Source organism: Capra hircus, chromosome 9, assembly GCF_001704415.2.
Source record: "Capra hircus breed San Clemente chromosome 9, ASM170441v1, whole genome shotgun sequence".
In the NCBI taxonomy this organism is placed as follows: domain Eukaryota; kingdom Metazoa; phylum Chordata; class Mammalia; order Artiodactyla; family Bovidae; genus Capra; species Capra hircus.
The window spans coordinates 75748742-75767203 of NC_030816.1; the positions used below are offsets into that span (position 1 = coordinate 75748742).

Genomic DNA, 18462 nt, shown 5'->3' on the forward strand with positions numbered 1-18462 from the left:
GCAAGTCTCATGTACAGAAGCTAAATTAAAAGTCAGATTTTATACTTAACCCACAGTCTTCTGTTTGGAGTTTTTCAATTCACATAGTGAGGTCTAAATCCGAAGTAAAATTTGAAGTTCTTCAGTTGACGTAGCTATTGTGGTCCCCTTTCTTAGCTTTTCATACCATCTCCTGTATAGATTTCTTCATAGGTTAAGCAGATTGCTTAGTTGTTACCTGCTGCCTTCATGGAAATGGAAGTAGGGCCCTTAACGTTTAGCACTGTATGTGGGAATCCAGAGTTGCACATCATATCTTTCAAATAAGTGAATTTGTGAAAGAATAACCATCTTTGTAAGCTTTACAGTCTTGCATGCATGCTTTCCAGCCTGTTGTTACAAGGGGATGTTGAAACATTTTGTTTTTAAGGAAATGTTTAAATCTGTTTTAAGGAAATGTTTCTTTCAAATTGTGCAAAAGGAGTAAAAATGTGGCCTTTGAAAAGTTCTGTTTTGTTAAGCCTCTGAGAGGAAAGCTCCGCTGAGGAAAGGGAATTTGGAATAGTGACCTTATCTATTCCTTAAAAAATGGCAATTCAGAGGCAATGGAGGGAGTCAAACAGTAAAAACAGATTTGGATTGGAAGTATTCGTAAAACCTTCCTCTGTTTCTCATCTTTAACCACCTTCTCCCAGCCCACATCTCTCTCACACACACACTAAAGGCAGGAGATAGCATGAGAAAATGGGGTGGATTGGAGAAAGAATCAAGTCTTCTGAGATTCGGTTACTTAAAATCTATAAACCTGAGTAGAAATTAATAACTAGGTTCTAACTTAGTGGCTCTGAGTTGAGTGAGCCTAAGGATTTCTTCCTTGGAGTTGTCAAAAAAAAAAAAAAAAAAAAATTTCCCAGCAGCAACCTGGTTCTGATTGTGGAACATAGGAATCACTCACTGTGAAAGCCTGAGGACCCTATTTGGGAAAACTGCTCTTAAGGGGTAGACAACAATTAAAAATAAATGAATATGGTTAATTTTTGTCAAAAGTTTAGAAATAATACCGCCTGGTATATGTAAGATGTGTAGAGTTTAAAAGGTCTTTTTGGGCTTGCATTGAAGAGACAGTTTATTTTAAACAGTGGAAATGCTGCTTTATATTTAAATGAACCACTCCATGTGGATGGAGCATACCCTTCTAAGTTTCAGACATGTTCCTTAACCAAGGGTTCCAAGGGGGCTGCTGGCGCTTTGAGTCAGTCTTCATTTAATCTCAGAGTCTTGTGGGTTTTTACCCAGATGTACTAACAGTCAACTCATAGCTTGACATCTGTTAAAACTCCGTTAACCCTCACAGCAGCCCTAGGAGGTGGTGCTACTGTTAGACCCATTTTACAGGTGAGGAAAGAGGCCCAGACAGGCACTGTGAATCACCCAGCATGACACTGCTACTAGGTGGTGTGGCATGAGGATTCAGTTCAAACCCAGGTGAGTCTTAACCACTGTGCTTTTGTGACAGAAATTTGGTGCCGTTTTTGAGGAGTGCTTCTGGAGCCACTGATGAATATTATCAATATTTTTTAGGCTCTCAATATTCTAGTATAATCTCATGGACATTTTGTTCTGAGAGAAGCTGTGATCTTCAAAAACTATTTTGCTTGTATTAAACCTAAAATAATTTAAAAACTTTCCTAATAACTTAGGTTGAAACTTTTTATCATAAATTTAAATACTTGAAAAGATATGATTTCTGACATTAATATTATAAAAATACTATTATAAGTCATATAATAAAGTAATATAAATAGATTATAACATCTTTAGAATGTTTTAGTGGAATGTAATAGCATAATGATGTCCATCATGATCCATTTAATCGGAAGTAAATGATGTTCCTTTTTCTTGAAAGACTGTATTTGTTATATTTCCCCCCAAAAAACGTTACCCTAATAAATTTTTGTGTTTGAAGATTTTGTTATCTTGTTTATTGTAACATATCTATGTATAAATTGAAGTGTTAAATTTTAATTTGCCATGGCCACATGCACTAAATGTTAGTGCTCTTTGTTGTTAACTAAAATTTAACAGTTGACCCAAACAAATTGTACACATGGATACTTAAGGGAAAGTTTTTATTGAAAGTGTCCTCTTAACGGGGGATGGAGGGATGGATAACATGGTTTCCATTAAAGAAAGTTCTGTTGACCAGTATTTCAAATTGTCCTTGTTTGGCTTTTTTTTTTTTTCAGTGAAATCATGAGTTTATTTTAAAAAATGACATAGGGCAAGCATAAACAGTTTCTACATTCTCTCTCTTCCTCCTAGTATCTGTCTGTCTCTATGGTTACATGGAAATGAATCTCTTATAAGACTTAACATTTGAAACAAACCATTTTAGTATTTTGTATTTCGATTGAAACAAGGAGTATAGAGATAACCCAATCAATGTTTTTTCAAAAATACCTTGTTTGGCTTTCTAAAGAATTTTTAAATGCAGGTTTATGATGATGGTTTAATCACTTAAGTCCTGTCCACACTCCTGCAACACCATGGACTGTAGCCCACCAGGCTCCTCTGTCCATGGCATTTTCCAGGCAAGAATACTGGAGTGGGTTGCCATCTCCTTACTTCCGGGATCTTTCCTGACCCAGGATTAAACCCACGTCTCCTGCATTGCAGGTGGGTTCTTTACTGCTGAGCCACTAGGGAAGTCCTTAAATGCAGGTTAAATATACTTAAAGGTTTTAAAATACAGTGGATCAAACTAAAATGAAGATGGGTGAGATGCCTTCTGTACATTGTGAGATGGCAAAATGGAGAGCAGGCTCGATAAACTTAGAGGTGTGAGCATAGGCGGAACATTTTTATGAACGTACTTATGTGTGGAACTTGATCTAGAAAGCAGTTCTTGAGCTATCTATGCCCACGTGTTGCTTGGAAAGTCCTTGGGTACCCCTGGCATAGGCACCTGGTGGTACTCAAGACTGATACCTGCAGTGCCCTGAGACACACCAGGATAGGCAACTCTGCACTATTCCAGCAAATAAATCTTGGTTGCATACTGTGTAGCAGTTAAGCTGTAAAGTGACGGTGTCCCAATTTAGAACATTAATACTCTGGATATGTATATAACAAAAAAACCATTCATGTGATGGAGAGGGTAGTAGGGCAGGGGGAACATGCATAAAAATAAGCTGAAGATAAAAAGGACTTTATCAGTTCGATAGCATGTAAGTATTAAAATCTTTGTACCTGGTATTTTAAATTCCCCTAACGTGTGTGAGAAAAAGTTCCTCTGTGGGAGGGATATTTTGACTAAGTTGGTAGTGAAAGGATGGAAAGTACGGATTAATGAAAGTGCCAGTGAGCAGACTCATTATGCCACATAAAAACAGGATGCAAAGTTAATTTCTGCCATTAAAGCCTGTCTTCTGTATTTCAGAACTGGAGTTTTTGTTATGTTTTCTTAGGGCCAAGATTGGGACTCCCTGGGGGTAGGTTAGGAGCAATGCCCAAATTTCCCAGATACCAAGATTATCCAAAGTTCTTTAAAATACATAACATGAACATCCTTTCAAATTATCAGTGTTATAGACCCAGATGCTGGGTTCTTCATAGTTTTTATTCAAGCAGCAATACTAGAAACTGAAAAAGATCATTGTAACAATTCCTTGATTTAAGAAAAAATACCTATTAAAAGGCATCTCAGCAGATGATACTTAATGTTTGATTGCAGAACTCGAGTGTCTCTTGCAACCATACTTTTCCTTTGGTCATCACTTAATCAGAAAAAATACTCGTCCCAGTTCAAACAGCACCTTACAAATAAAAAGAAGTATGACAAATCACTGGCACAAACCTAAGATGACTTTTCTGATTGTGATTCATGAAAAATGCTCCTGGAATAAGAACAACTTTGTTATTGCACATCTGAGGCCCAAGCGCTTGCTGCTGGGCTGTATGTTACACATTTATAGTGAGAACTCTCTAAATGCCATCTCTTGGAATGAGGGAATTTCCTGGCAATCCAGTGGTTACAATTTGGCACTTTCACTGCTGTGGCCCGTTTTCAGTCCCTGGTCAGGGAACTAAGATCCCACAAGCCACGCAGCACAGCCAGATAAAATGTGGAACTTGTCCAAAAATCATACTTTAATGCATTTTCAAAATATTACCACAGTCACTTGTAACTTGCCTCATTTGCAAACAGACAAGTATTTAGGACAAAGTCAAGTTCTTTCCTGCTGTTATCTTCTGTTCAGTTGCTTTCATAAAAGTTTTAACTTACCTCTATAGTAATAAGGATGACAATCATCCACTCCAGGCGGAGTGTCCTCTTCTCCGTCAGGTGATTCCGCATCAGATCTGTTAGCTCCATGCAGTGCTGAAGCTTTTCATTCATGACCTACAGCAGTAAAAATCCAAGAAAGTACCCTGTGTATTTAAATGAACTCACTGAAGATAACAGTTGCCTGCTTCAAATTTCCAGTTTCAAATAGGTATGCGGTGAGCCCTTCAATTCTTGCTCCTTGGCTCTCTCCAAAGGCAAACTGCCAGAGCTACCTGTCTCCTTTCTGTGAATCCACCGGGACATTTTGTAATGCACAGATGTGACTGCAAAAAATAGCTGGCATACCAAAGCTCTTATATTCGTTAAGATTTTGATGGAAGATATAAAAGTTTTTTGAGTCCTAGTTTTTCATCATTGCCCTTGGTAAATTTTAAGCAGTTAAAAGAAAACTTGAAATACGATTCTTTTAGTATGGCCTGAAGATGGCAAAAACAATGATTACCATATACAATATTAAAACTGTTCTTAAGTCCCACTGTCAAAAATTCCCGAACACAAAACTTGACCTGCTACCCATTGCCGCTAGATGGCACTGCTCTTAACGCTTAAGTGCAGACGCTCTAGGTTTGCCTTCTGATATCCTACAAGCTATTTGAGGGTCACAGGAAACAGACTCTTGTATTAAAGACTTGAATGTGGCCACTGACAAGGTATACTTCCTTAATCTCTGTATCTCACTTTCCTTTGGAAATTACAGAGTCTGGAAGACAAATTTTTAAAACTAGTTTTTGGATCCCCCTTGATAATTTCTGAGGTATGTATGCCAAGAATGCAGGTATGTTCGATGGAAATTCGAGGCAAATCACAGATGCCTGTCTGGGTTGATTGACATGTGCTAGTGTACCATATTTACCACGATTTTGCACAGAACATTAAACTGTGAGAGCGAACCCCAGAGCAGGAAATGGCAATCCACTCCAGTATTCTTGCCTGCAAAATTCCATGGAAAGAGAGGCCTGGTGAGCTTCAGTCCATGGGGTCACAAAGAGGAGGACGGGACAGCACTGTGACAGTGAACACCTGGAGCCATACTGGTAACACGTGTTTGCCCACTCCTCCAGACTCCATGGGCACCCTGCAGTGGCCACTTTGTATACATGTTTAGAACAGTGCTGCCTCCTTCCTCTTCCTATTGCTACTGGCTGCCTGATCTTGGTCTATAAATATGCTCAGCCTTAGGCTTGCTTCTCTTTTCAAAATGCTGACCCAACCCTCTTCTATTTTCCTTCAACTCTGACTAAAGACATTTTCTTCTTCCACTTCCTCAGCACCCAATTTAGCCCTTAGAAGTTGTAGATATTACCTCAACTCCCCTGAAACTTCCAGATGTCTCATGAGTAACTTTAACACCCTTTCTTGGTAAGATTACAAGACCTCAATTAACTCAAGTGTTTGACAACACCTGGAAACAAGCTTCCTTTTGGCTCTTCTCTAGGGACCAAATTCTGCCTCCGACATCGTATTCTGAGACTTCTTGGACCTCCCCTTGAGTGTGGATGACAGTTCCCAGAGTCCTGATCTTGTCCCTCCTGTCTTCCAGCTCTTCACTCTCTCTGATTGTGCCCAGATAGTCCGTGGAGATGTCTCCTGGACTTGGGTGTTTCCATCCCACCATCACTGCTTCTGTGGTACACATGAGCCAAATGCATTCAAGTCAAAGACTTAGAAATTCTGTTTATTTCAGAAGGAAAGTATCATTGCCAAAAAATGGAAAATCTGCATGATGTGAAATGGTGTTGGCTGCATAAAGTGGAGCCTGATGCTTGGGAAAGTGTGAGCTTACACATCAGAGGGCCAGTCAAGAGGCATGATAGCCAAACTAGAGCGTTTCTTTTCAACATGGAACACAAGTGTTACTTGCTTTCATGCTTACATATTTCAGGGTCCATATGTTACCTAAGTTCATCTCTTATACAAGTGTATGTATCCCACATTTTAAGAAAGACTGATTTAAGAAAAACTTTTGATAAGTCCCAAATATAAATGGTTAATCCCAATTTCTCCTCTGCCCAAATTTCTTGCTTTACTGTTATTTCTTTGGATGCTGGAGACAAAACATCTTTATTAAAGATATCACCAAAATTTTGGCAAACATTTCAAAACCTATTTGTAAACACAATGCTTCCCTTTTAAACTGCTCTGCCCGAATTTCTGTCTATAAAACACCATCTTATCGGTTTCCTTCTTGCATCTTAAATTTAGCATTTCTCAAACTACATTTTTTTTAAAAGTAGCATTAACTCTTCATTTTGACCACACTGGGTCTTTGTGGCAGTGCTCAGACTTGCTTCAGTTTCAGCGTGTGCATAGCCTTCTCTTGGTGGCAGAACACGGGCTCAGTTGCTGTATCATGTGGGCTTACTTGCCCTGCAACATGTAGGATCTTAGCTTCCTGACCAGGAATCAAATCTGTGCCCCCTGCAAAGGAAACTCAGTCTTAACCACCGGACCTCTAGGGAAGTCCTTTAGCTTCTAAAGAAAAAGTGGACTTCCAGGGACCGCTGGTAATATGGGTGGAATGGTTTGTCCCCTCAAATTCATGCTGAAAGCCTAGCTAACCTCCAGTGTGATGGTATCCAGAGATGAGGTCTTTGGGGGTAGTGATTAAGTTTAGATGGAGTTTAACTTTGCCAACAAAGGTCCGTCTAGTCAAGGCTATGGTTTTTCCAGTGGTCATGTATGGGTGTGAGAGTTGGACTGTGAAGAAAGCTGAGTGCCGAAGAATGGATGCTTTTGAGCTGTGGTGTTGGAGAAGACTCTTGAGAGTCCCTTGGACTGCAAGGAGATCCACCCAGTCCATTCTGAAGGAGATCAGCCCTGGGATTTCTTTGGAAGTAATGATGCTGAAGCTGAAACTCCAGTAGTTTGGCCACCTCATGCGAAGAGTTGACTCACTGGAAAAGACTGATGCTGGGAGGATTGAGGGCAGGAGGAGAAGGGGACGACAGAGGATGAGATGGCTGGATGGCATCACTGACTCGATGGATGTGAGTCTGAGTGAACTCCGGGAGATGGTGATATACAGGGAGGCCTGGTGTGCTGTGATTCATGGGGTCGCAAAGAGTCGGAGACGACTGAGCGACTGAACTGAACTGAAATTAACAACCTTGTAAGAAGAGGCAGACGCACTAAGATGTGCTCTCTCCCTGCCTTAAGAAACAACACTGGGAAGGTGGGAAGGGGGTTCTTACCAGGAACCAAACCTGTACACTTCACTAGATCAGTACAACATGGTGCATGAACTGCTGCCCCTAAGAAAGTGTTAGTCGCTCAGTCGTATCTGACTCTGCAACCCCAAAGACTGTAGCCCTCCAGGCTCCTCTGTCCATGGGATTCTCCAGGCAATAACACTGGAGTGGGTTGCCATTCCCTTCTCCAGGGGATCTTCCCGACCCAGGGATCGAACCTGGGTCTCCCTCATTGCAGGCAGATTCTTTACCATCTGAGCCACCAGGGAAGCCCCCAAGGAATGGGAACAAAGTACTGCAGAAGCAGAGAGGCAGGTGGTGCCAAATTTAAACATACTTTTATTTTTATCCTTCAGGACACTACCCAAATTATTTTCCACTTATTTACAGCACTGATTAAGTGTAATGCATACATTCTCCTGGGTACTTGGTTAAGGATTCAGAAATCAGCATTATAGCTGCAGAGAGCTCACGTAAATTTTTTCTTAAAAATACCACAGAATGGACATGTTCCAGGACTCTTCCAGTAGTGGGACTGAGGGGACCCTGCCCACCTGCTCCTGGGCTGCAGGGTTGACTTTCCTACACTGGGCATGGAGGAAGCCTAGCCACTTGGAGGAGCACCGTCCCTGGTGAGCCCCATGTGCCCTCTTAGGATATCCATTCCGGCTGCTTGGTGAAGACGCAGTGGCACTTTCTCCAGGGTTCCCCTTCCTGCTTGGCTCTGTGATCTTCCAGCTAGTTGATTTCGTCACTGCACATCTACGTGCATGATTGATCCTGTGTTGACATTTCTCATCTTCAGCTGTGACTTTCACGTTGAATGTAGTGTTCATCCCAAGTTCCTAAAAGACATTCCTGTCTTTCTGCTGCTCCTCTGGGCCACACACGCAGGATGCTTCCTGCTCGAACCACCTTCATTGTTAGTGACCGTGATCCTAGGCTCTTTTCCTGTACTCCTGTCCACGAGGGGCATGCGAAGGACACTGCAGGCATCAATATCAAAGGATGCCACGATGTGAGGAAGGAAACAGAATGAAGGGCTGGGAGTAGGATGTCTGAGTTCACATTTGCCATGCAGCTGCTTTATCTTAGTTATTGCTCAGCAACTGTTACTAACCCAACTCAGCACTACAGGCTGGTTATCAGGAAAGGTCTACATTGCTTGGTGGCAATAATCTGTACACTTCATCCCAACAGTCAGGGTTCCACCAAACATCTTCATTCCAAGAGGATAAGGGGAGACATCTAAGAGCCGTAACTCTTGAGCACTTTCAAATTCGTCCCCAGTAAGTACTGCTGCTCAGCAAGGTTGATGCTTTTGTTTAATGTCATTAAAGAATTCTCAAAAGAGGCTTTATTTCCAAATTTTCCTTGAGGCATAATTTACATACAATAAAGTGCCCCTGTCTCCATTCTAAGAATATACAGTTTGAAGACTTCTGACAGATATACAACCATGGAAGTACTGAAGTGACATTGCCATCACCCCAAATCCCTGTGCCCCTTTGAAATCTATGGCTCCAGGGAACCACTGGTCTATTTTCTGTAACTACAAGTTGGTCTTTTTAGAATTTCCTATATAGTAGCATGTATTCTGCTGTGTCTAGATTCTTCTCACGCAGCATAATGATCCTGATATTCATCCATGCTATTGCATGGATCGGTAACTGTTTTTTACTGCTGAGTGGTATTCCATTGTATCGCTACCCCACAGTTGCTTTATTCATTCACCTATTAGTGGCCGTTTCACTGTTTTCAGTTTTTGGCTTTTATGACTAAAGCTGCTATGAAGATGCAGGTACAAATCAATGTGAGCACATATATTTTCATTTCTCGTGAGTAAATACTCAGGATCGAATCGTTGGATCATACAGTAACACAATTAAATTTCTAAGGAACTGCCGGGCTGTTCTGGAAAGCGGTTGTACCAATGTATATTCTCTCAAGTCACGTATGAAACCTCCATTTGCTCCACATCCCTCCTGACACGTGGGATTGTCAGTCCTTTTAATTGTAGTCATCCTAATGTGTGTCTAGTGACAGCGCACTGGACGTTTAGTTTGCACTTCCCTGACAGACAATAACACTGAGCATCTTCTCACTTTCACTTGACCGTTCACATATTTTGAGATGTCAGTTCAAATCTTTTTGCCCATTTGAAAACCCGAGTTGTCTTTTTGAGCGGAAAGAATTCCAGACCAGTCTTTTGTCAGGTTATATGTTGAGAATATTTCCTTCCAACTTGTGGGAGGAAATATTCTCAATATATCTGTGATCTGCCTTTTTATATTTATTTTTTAATTAAAAAATATTTATTTATTTGGCTGTACCTGGACTTAGCTGGGGCATGCGGGATTATCAGTCTTCATTGAGGCAAGAGGGACTTTCAGCTGCAGCGTGCAAACTCTTAGTTGTAGCAAGTGGAATCAAGTTCCTTGACCAGGGATCCAACCCAGACCCCCGCATGGGCAGCATGGAGTCTTAGCCACTGGCCCACCAGGGAAGCCTCTGCCCTTCATATTCTAAAGAGTGTCTTTCAAAGACCAGTAGTTTTAGTTTTGATGAAGTTTAACTTATCAAATTCTTTTTGTAAGGTTCATGATTTTTTTTTGTGTGTGTGTGCTAACAAACCTTTGCCTTCCCGAAGGTCATGAGGCCTTTTTCCCTATATTTTCTTCCTGAGCTTTTATAATTTTACCTTTTATATTTAAAGGTCTCTAATTCATTTAGAAATGGTATAAAGACAAGACTAGGGCTCATTTTTTTTTTTTTTTAACATGGCTATCCAATTGTTCTAGCACCATTTGTTGAAAAGATTAGGAAAAAAGAGAAGAGCGCCTCAAAGACTCATTGGCGTATAACTAAAGATTTGAGATTACCAGAGATAGAGCAGATTTCTGAAACCATGAAGGCCAGAAGAAAGTGGGACAGGAATTTTTAGGTGTTGAAAGAAAAGAATTGTCACTTGGAATCCTTCACCTAGGGAAAAAAGCTCCTCCAGGAATGAAGGGGAAGTCTAGATATTCTGAGATGAAGCAAAACTGAAGAGACCATGCTTTCGCAGACTTACCCTGAAAGAATGGCTAAAGAATGTTCTTGGAATAGAGAGCAAACAATAGAAAAAGAAATCTTAGAACTCACTGAAGAAAAAAAAAAAGAACAAAGGAAAGAACAAAACATGGGTAAATATGAGAGAATTTCCTTCTCCTCTTGAGTCTTCTGAATTATGCTGGTGGTCAAAGCAAAAACTGAAACATTGATGAAGTTCTCAAAGTGGACAGTAGAGGGATAGACATGTCGTACAGTTTCCCTACTTGATTTAATCTGGCGAAATGTCGAAAAGAAGGGATTGTGATAAAGGTATGCATAATGGATTACCTAGAGCAACCACCAAGTATCTATGCAGAGAGACATACTAAAAAATGACACAGATGAATCAAAATGGAATCCCCTCCAAATGTCTAGGTAGCTCATAGGAAGGCAGGGCTTGATATAGACAATGACTTGGAGGGATCTCAAGGGTGTTATACTCATTGAAAAAAGCCCATTTTAGAAGACACACAGTAAGGTTCTATTTATATAACAATCCCCAAATGACAAAATTACAGAGCTGGGGAATAGATTAGTCACCGCCCAGGGTTAGGAATGGTGGGCGAGGGATGGTGGTGTTACTATAAGGAGACAAGGCAGATCTTTGTGGTCACAGGACAGACCTGTATCCAGACCTTGTGGTTACCTGGATGTACACATGGGATTAAACGTCGCAGAACTATGTGCACACATGATACCAACGTCCAGTGTGTTTCCTACTCTCCACCCCCGGGGGGCTTACCTCTGTCATGACCACCTCCACCCATGTCCATCATTCCATCAGCTGCCTCTCTCAACTTTGCTCCCATGCTTCTAAATGCTCCTGAAACAGTTCTAACTGGCTGTTCTCTTGCTACTGTACTCTCCACATATCTCAAATGTGGCGGCTCCTCCTCCCCCCCAACCTTTCTACGTCTGCCATCTTTCTACCGGTTGCCCACAGCAAACACCGGTCATCCTTACTCTTCTCTCTCCCTGGCCTCCCCATACCGACCACTTCATCTGTCTTAAAGGATTCTTTTTAAAAAGTTTCATTCTTATTCTCGCTGTTGCCAGTAAAGTTCTGGACCTCACAAACTCTTGCTTGAAACTTGATGAGAAACCTCCTACTGGATTACTAGGCCTCCAGACTCTCACCAATCTTACTGAGCCTCTAGAGTAAAATTCAGAATATCCTTTGACGTGAAAGCTGAAAACTGTCTGTACACAGGAGAGTGGGAAATCTAGAGATCTGTCCAGAAGTCAAAAGAGACATTTCTTCAAAAGCAGTTAGACATGTTTACTTAATTAAAAAATTCTCTTCACACTGTCATACAACTTAGAGGTGACACTGTGTCTTTCTCTCTTAGTAGAAGTGCAAAATACATACCTTAACTCTACGAGCAATGCTGAGGAACCGACAAGTTTTATCATAAAGTTCTTCCAGATTTTCTCTGTCCCAGTAGAAATCAGGAGCGATCAAGAAGTCTGAACTCAAGTTTATACGGTGTCTTAAAAAAAGGAAAATCATAACTTTTAATTTGTATCTTGAATTAAAAAATCATGGTCTCTATTTTCTTTTTTGAAGGTATTTATTCATTGATTGGAGTGTAGTTAATTTACAATATTGTGTTAGTTTTAAGTGTACAGCAGTGATTCAATTATACATACATAGATACATATCTCTCTCTATATATATATATATTCTCTTTCAGTTCTTTTCCATTATAGGTTATTACAAGATATTGAGTATAGTTCCTATGCTACACAGTAGGAGCTTGTTGTTTCCCTATTTTATATACAGCAGTGTGCATATGTTAATCCTAAACTCCTAATTTATCTCCCCCATCCCCACTGGTAACCACAAGTTTTCTATGTCTGTTAATTTATTTCTGTTTTGTAAATATGTTTAATTTCTTATTTGTATGGCATTTTATAAAAACAGTTTTGAATGCTGATTCTTACAATACTTCTGAGAAACATGTAAATAAAAAAATTTCATCTGCAACCAAATTAATTCAATATTTACACTGACAGTTATGAAGCAGATAAAAGAAAACCCAATGTAAAAAATTTTGAAGCTTCTTTTTTCATTCAAGTTTGTTACACATGCACGCATGGGTGTGTGTGGATAGGTATTCACATGACTACTGGCTTCCTCAGTATCCTTCGAGGATCAAACACTGGATAAGCAAATTCTCTCTCTTTCTACCCTTTTACATATGAAGCCTGAGCTTGTTTTTAAAAGAAAATTTACATTGTAGAAGCAACACATAAATAGTTTTTCACTATAAAAAAGAAAAACCCTGGAGAAGAACTCAGAAAACCCTGGTAGGCCCTTTACCCTAACACCACAACTCAATTCCTTTAGGCCCTGCCAACACCCTGCTGTTGTCCTTCAGGATCTGCTTCTTTGCACACATGTGCACACACACCTACATGTCTGGTAGTATGTATACACATCAAGAGGCATATGAATATTTATGCTGTTTGTCTACAAGTGGGATTAGACCACATCTGTAATTTATGATTTAATTTCTCACCCGATATAACCTGCCACATTTCTACTATATCTCTTTATAGACTCACCATATTCCTTTGAATAACATAAGCACTCTTATTGTAAAAAGAAGAAAACTTAGGCTAAGAACAGTAAGGCTCTATAGAAACTATTCACAAACCTAAACATATTTAGTCCTAATTTCTGAGTTTTGATATAGTAATTCACTATGTGGAATTCTGCTCTCATCATTAAGAGCAGAGGAGAGAGAAGTCTCTGTATCCCACTTCTTAGCAAGCTCGAGGCTTTAGATGGGCTGCAGGATGCTCCTGACATAGGGCTTTTATTTTTGTTGGTGTCCTGAGTTGGGGTCCCTGAGCTATGAGGAAGGCATGGGTGATGGAACGCTGGCCCACTTCTCCTCGCCAGGCCAAGTTTTAATATCTAAGGAAAACGTGGAACTACAACCCTTAGGTATACTACTGACAACAGACCCCAGTCACTCATCCCACACCTGGAAGGGCTGAAGCACCAAGAATGCTGCCTAGTGAGAAAAACACCGAGATTCAGGATGTTTCACTCCATAAATCCTGGGAAAACTACAAGAATAAAATAAACTGAAGGCCTTTTAATTTAACTTAATTTTAAATGATGCACTATTGTACTTCATCAGTTTTAAGACACTGTTCTTCCCATTTTTAACATCTCTGAAAACGGAGGCATCCTTAAAAGTGATGTCTTACAGGTGGCAAGTGTGACTCAGCTGTCATTGTCTTAGACAACTTACTTCCCTCATGTTTTCCTTTTTATGTATGCCTGGGAATACACAAAATGTGATAAATCTACATCTAAATAAGACTAAAAGAGCTATTTCAGGAAGCGCAAAAGTAAAATTGTGGTAAAAAAGCATTGTCTCATATGCTACCTGGTAGCATTTTCACGTTCCTATGGCACCTTATGGTGTCTCAGAGTCAGCGAAAGAGGATACATCACTTTTCTGTAGCAATTAGGTCTATTCAGAGTTATGATGCAGTGACAGACTTGTACTGAGAATTCCCATTGTTCAAATTCTAGAATGTGTCTTTCCACCTCCGGAGAACACCTACTGTGCTCTCCAACGGAGGTTTATTGTAGATTAATTGTGGTCTCTCTTGCACAGGCACAATTTCTTCCAGTAAAGTCCTAACACAGCCCAGCTGCTTCTAATGGGTCAGAGTTGTTCACGCTTATAACAAATGAAATAAAAACAGCTGCAATTCCCATGAAGGTACAAATGCTTGCTCTTTACTATACAGGGATATTTTCTGCTGATTGTTAAATATACGAAATGTATCACTTACAGAGAAAATTTTACCTTAGGGCAAAGAGTTCACCCATTTTCTGCATAACTTCTTCATGAGATAGTTTCACTTTCTTCCCAGCTTTTAAAGCCTATTTGGGAGGGGGAGAAATAGATACATACATACACACGTGTCCCTTCTCACTAGCATGTTCTATGATGTACATTCTTAATCTCTTATTGAAAAACCAGGGGCTCTTTTCCCAAGTATGACTATTCCTCCATAGTAAAAACAAAGTTAATTACAGCAGGCATGATTTTTAACATATGTAGTTTGCAATTCTGATATAACTATAGATGCATTTTTCATGCTACTACTTTTCTCAGAACTTGTCAAAACATTTGTTTCTTTAATCGAGAAAAGTGGTCACAATTTCCTTGACAGGAAACATTTCATTTTATTTCCTTTCAATTCAGTTACATTAAAAATATTATACCACTAGAGAAAGCGAATTTGAATTTTGGCTTCCCAGGTGGCTCAGTGATGAATAATCTGCCTGCTAATTCAGAAGACACAGGTTTGATTCCTGGGTTGGGAAGATCCTCTGGAGGAGGAAAGGGCTACCCACTCCAGTACTCCTGCCTGAAAAATTTCTCAGATTGAGGAGCCTGGTGGGCAACAAGTCCATGGAGTCACAAACACACAAAATTTGAATTTTAAATTTTAAAAGGTTTCTTACTTTATCATTTTATATGTAACTGGATTTTTTTTCCTGCTTAAATTCAGTGTAGCTTTCTTACCATTCATTACTAGTTTGTTGTACTTCTAAATTCATCATTATAGTGTGAAATTTGTATTTTTCCCCAATAGAACTCAATCTCCAAAAACAAGCATAAAATTAGTATAATACCTCTGGAATCGACTGAATAGATTCAACAAATTTATCCAGTGATGCTTCCCAGATAGCAAGTTTCACTAGAGAAAAAAGATTAACGATGGAACATTTATCATCACATTTCTACAAAATGCAAAACTGCAAGTACCTTCACTGCCATTTAACAATAGTTTAAGAAGCAGATGTCCATAAAACATGAAACTGACATTTTAGAACAGTTACTTATTATATTATAGAAGACGGCACTACGTAGAAAAAGCTAGAAGACAGTGAGTCAGTTTCCAAGCTCTGCTGGCAGATCAAAGCTACTCTGGGTAAAATCCCTGATTTTCTCATACTACATCTCAGAGGCCCAGAGGAAGAGCTACGCCCTGGAATGAAGGGTGGCTCTGTAGCTGGGGCAGGAACCAGACTCTCCTAGCCTTCCCTTCCGCTCCTCCGGGCAGCAGGTACAGCTCAGAAGTCCCAAAGCCTCCTGGCTGGTATGCACAGGCCATCCGAGCAGCCTGGTATAGACTAGTGGCAGGAACCTTTCTTGGAGAACTTCCGCAGTTTCATACAGGTGTATGGATCTATCCGGAAAAACTGAGAGCCACTGTGACCCTCTGTCCCATTATTGTGAAAAACCAGGGTGTACTTTTCTACAAAGAGGCCTGTGCCCAATCACACAAGGCTGAGCTTTCTCAGCCTGGATTAGAGACAGCCTAAGACCATCAATCTCAGACAGAAGCAGAGAGAACAAAGGGAGTGATGATAACAACAGCAACAAAATAATATAAAAGTATTCTTGGACAGGTGAGCTTTATTGTAGCAATTAATTAACTGTATACAATGAACTGTAGCAATGGATACTGTATTTTATACTCTATACTATATATATATTCTTTAGGAATAAAAAAAGAAGGAATTATAAGGCTTTGCTGAAGTACTCTGAAAATACGACAAAGTCTACTAAATCCTTTAACTTCCTGGATGAAATGAACACTACGTGATACCTTCTCTGATAAGTAGCAGTAACTTACCTGAGAGGCAAAGGGCATTTGAGAAAGCAAATTTCTCTAGAATGGCGTCGTCTAAATCCAGCTCTGAATTTAACCGGATTTCCCCTCTGTGAAGTTTTGACTGCCCCCTAAGGAAAAAAGAAAAAGCATTTTCTAAATCTTGAAAAATACTTCCTTCTGAAAAAGTCACCTTATAATCTTTCTAGAGAGGTCATTTTGGCAACTTGTATCAAGAGTCTCACAAATGTTCTCATACCCTATGATCCAAGTAATTCCACTTCTAGGAATTTATCCTAAGGAAATAATGAAAGATGCAAAGAAAGATCTGTGTACAGAAAACTTTTTATGGTCAAATGTTTAATAGTAAGAAATCAGGAAAGAAACTGAGTGTGCAAGGAGAACGGTTCATCTACAGGAATTCGGCACAAAAGTAAACAAGCGTGTTTTGAAAGGATATTTAGTAGAAAAGGGAAAATGGTTCCAATAGTTTGCTAAGTGAAGAAATGCTGAATATATAACTACACACAGTATGATCTAAAATGATGCTAATGTGGCGGGGATACAGAGGGAGACTGGGAAGTTATGAAAAATTAAGATGTATATGTAGACAATTCTGGAATGACTGGGGAGGTAGGGAAGGAAGGGAATTTGGGGATATAAGCATCATAAGCAAAGAGGAAAGGGGTAGGCTAAACCTTCACGAGAGATGTGAGACCAGAAGAGATGGGCAAAGGGAGCTGGATGAGGAGGGAGGTAGGGGACAGAATCCGCTCTAACAGCCTCAGGTTGGGGAGAAACAGAAGACACGGCAAAGACGGCAGGGCTGCTGAGACGCTTATGAAGGAGCTCGGCCCACACAGAGTGAGACAGAGGCACCTGGGTCACAGGCAGGACTCACACCCCCACCGCGTTGGTGGAGGCGAGGATGGTCTCTTCTGACGAAACCAAATCTCTGGCTCCAGGACTGAGTCAAGGACTTGAATCTCTAGAGACTGTGAGATGGGTGTGCGTGTGTGCACACCTACAGGTCGGTGGGGGACAATGCCTAGTAAGCCACAGTGTGGTCTGGAGGCAGACTATGGGAGGGGAACTGATGGGAAACGTGACCACAAGGCCACGAATAAAATGAGCAACAATTCTACGGGCTCCTCATCTGTCATGTCCCCGGCTCGCACCATCGCTTTCTTCTGCACCCACCGTGGGCCTGGGTCCTCACTCATGAGTCAGGTGCCTGGCGTCTCTGAAGCTCACCCGAAAGCTAGTTCGCCACAATCCCGGCGACTGTGTCAGATTAAATGATATAGGAAAGCTCATCGCTGGCAGTTGGCACTTGGCTCTTAGCCCATCTCCTCTTTCTATAGCTGGTGTCTCTTCCAGATTTCCCTAAAGCTCTGATTGCGTCACTTCCTTTCTCAGCACCAAGACTTTCCGCCCCCCACTCTCACATTCCACCAGGTAGGTACCTCCTTGAGAAGAAAGACCTTTTAATCCTGTTCCCACTGCCTGCTCTCTCCACCCTAACATCTCTCCTGATTTCTGCGCCCTTGCTGGGACAGGAAAATCAGCCAGGATGCTGTCTCCCCATACCTTTGACCTAAGCAGGTATAGCAGGCCCCCACTTCTTACAGGCACCTCCATTCCTGTGAGTGGTTCCCTTAGAGCATCCCTTCATTATACTTAATACTTTTTAATACTCAAAATCAACAGGAAGAAAGCAAAAAGAATTTACTTAAGAAAAAAAGTTACTAGAATAATTTGACAGGTTCATTCTGACAAAGGCACACTACTTTTTACTGATTTCGGCTATTTAGGAAACACTATTTTGGGGTTATACTACCTACTTGTTTTAATTCATGGGTAGCCTGAGAAGTTAAAAAATTGTCTGTCCACTAATATTAATTGCTTTGGCTTTCTGTTTGTATTAATACCTTTTTTCCTCAAAATTTGTCTCCAAATTCATAAAGACCTGATCTTCTCTACTGCCTTCCCTACGTAGTTCAAGTGCCTGTTTTGTAAATTTGATAAAAAGGTGCTTACTCTGTTTTTGTGTAGTTAAGCTCTTCATTTTCCCAGTGAACCAATGCAATTTCATAGGGCTGAATTTCATGTTTTTCTAGAACCTGCATCACCTGCTTCATCTAGAAGAAAAGGAAGATTAACCTGAAATTATCCTGACCCCCTCAGTGATGGTTATAACAT

At 40.5% G+C, this 18462-nt stretch overlaps 1 protein-coding gene across 3 annotated transcripts in view; it reads right to left on the minus strand.

Moving 5' to 3' along the window:
- The window catches only part of RMND1 (required for meiotic nuclear division 1 homolog), a 35535-nt gene continuing 19164 nt past the window's right edge, over positions 2092 to 18462 (minus strand). For 2 of the 3 annotated variants that reach the window (XM_005684919.3, XM_005684920.3), the window contains exons 6-12: positions 18301 to 18401; positions 16285 to 16391; positions 15278 to 15342; positions 14442 to 14518; positions 11978 to 12098; positions 4265 to 4381; positions 2092 to 3794 (exon numbers count right to left, since the gene is read on the minus strand). In XM_005684919.3, the coding sequence (XP_005684976.2) occupies positions 3753 to 3794; positions 4265 to 4381; positions 11978 to 12098; positions 14442 to 14518; positions 15278 to 15342; positions 16285 to 16391; positions 18301 to 18401 (630 nt within the window). In that variant the 3' untranslated portion in view covers positions 2092 to 3752. The remainder of the gene's footprint in view (positions 3795 to 4264; positions 4382 to 11977; positions 12099 to 14441; positions 14519 to 15277; positions 15343 to 16284; positions 16392 to 18300; positions 18402 to 18462) is intronic. The other variant, XM_018053362.1, reaches the window with a different exon arrangement.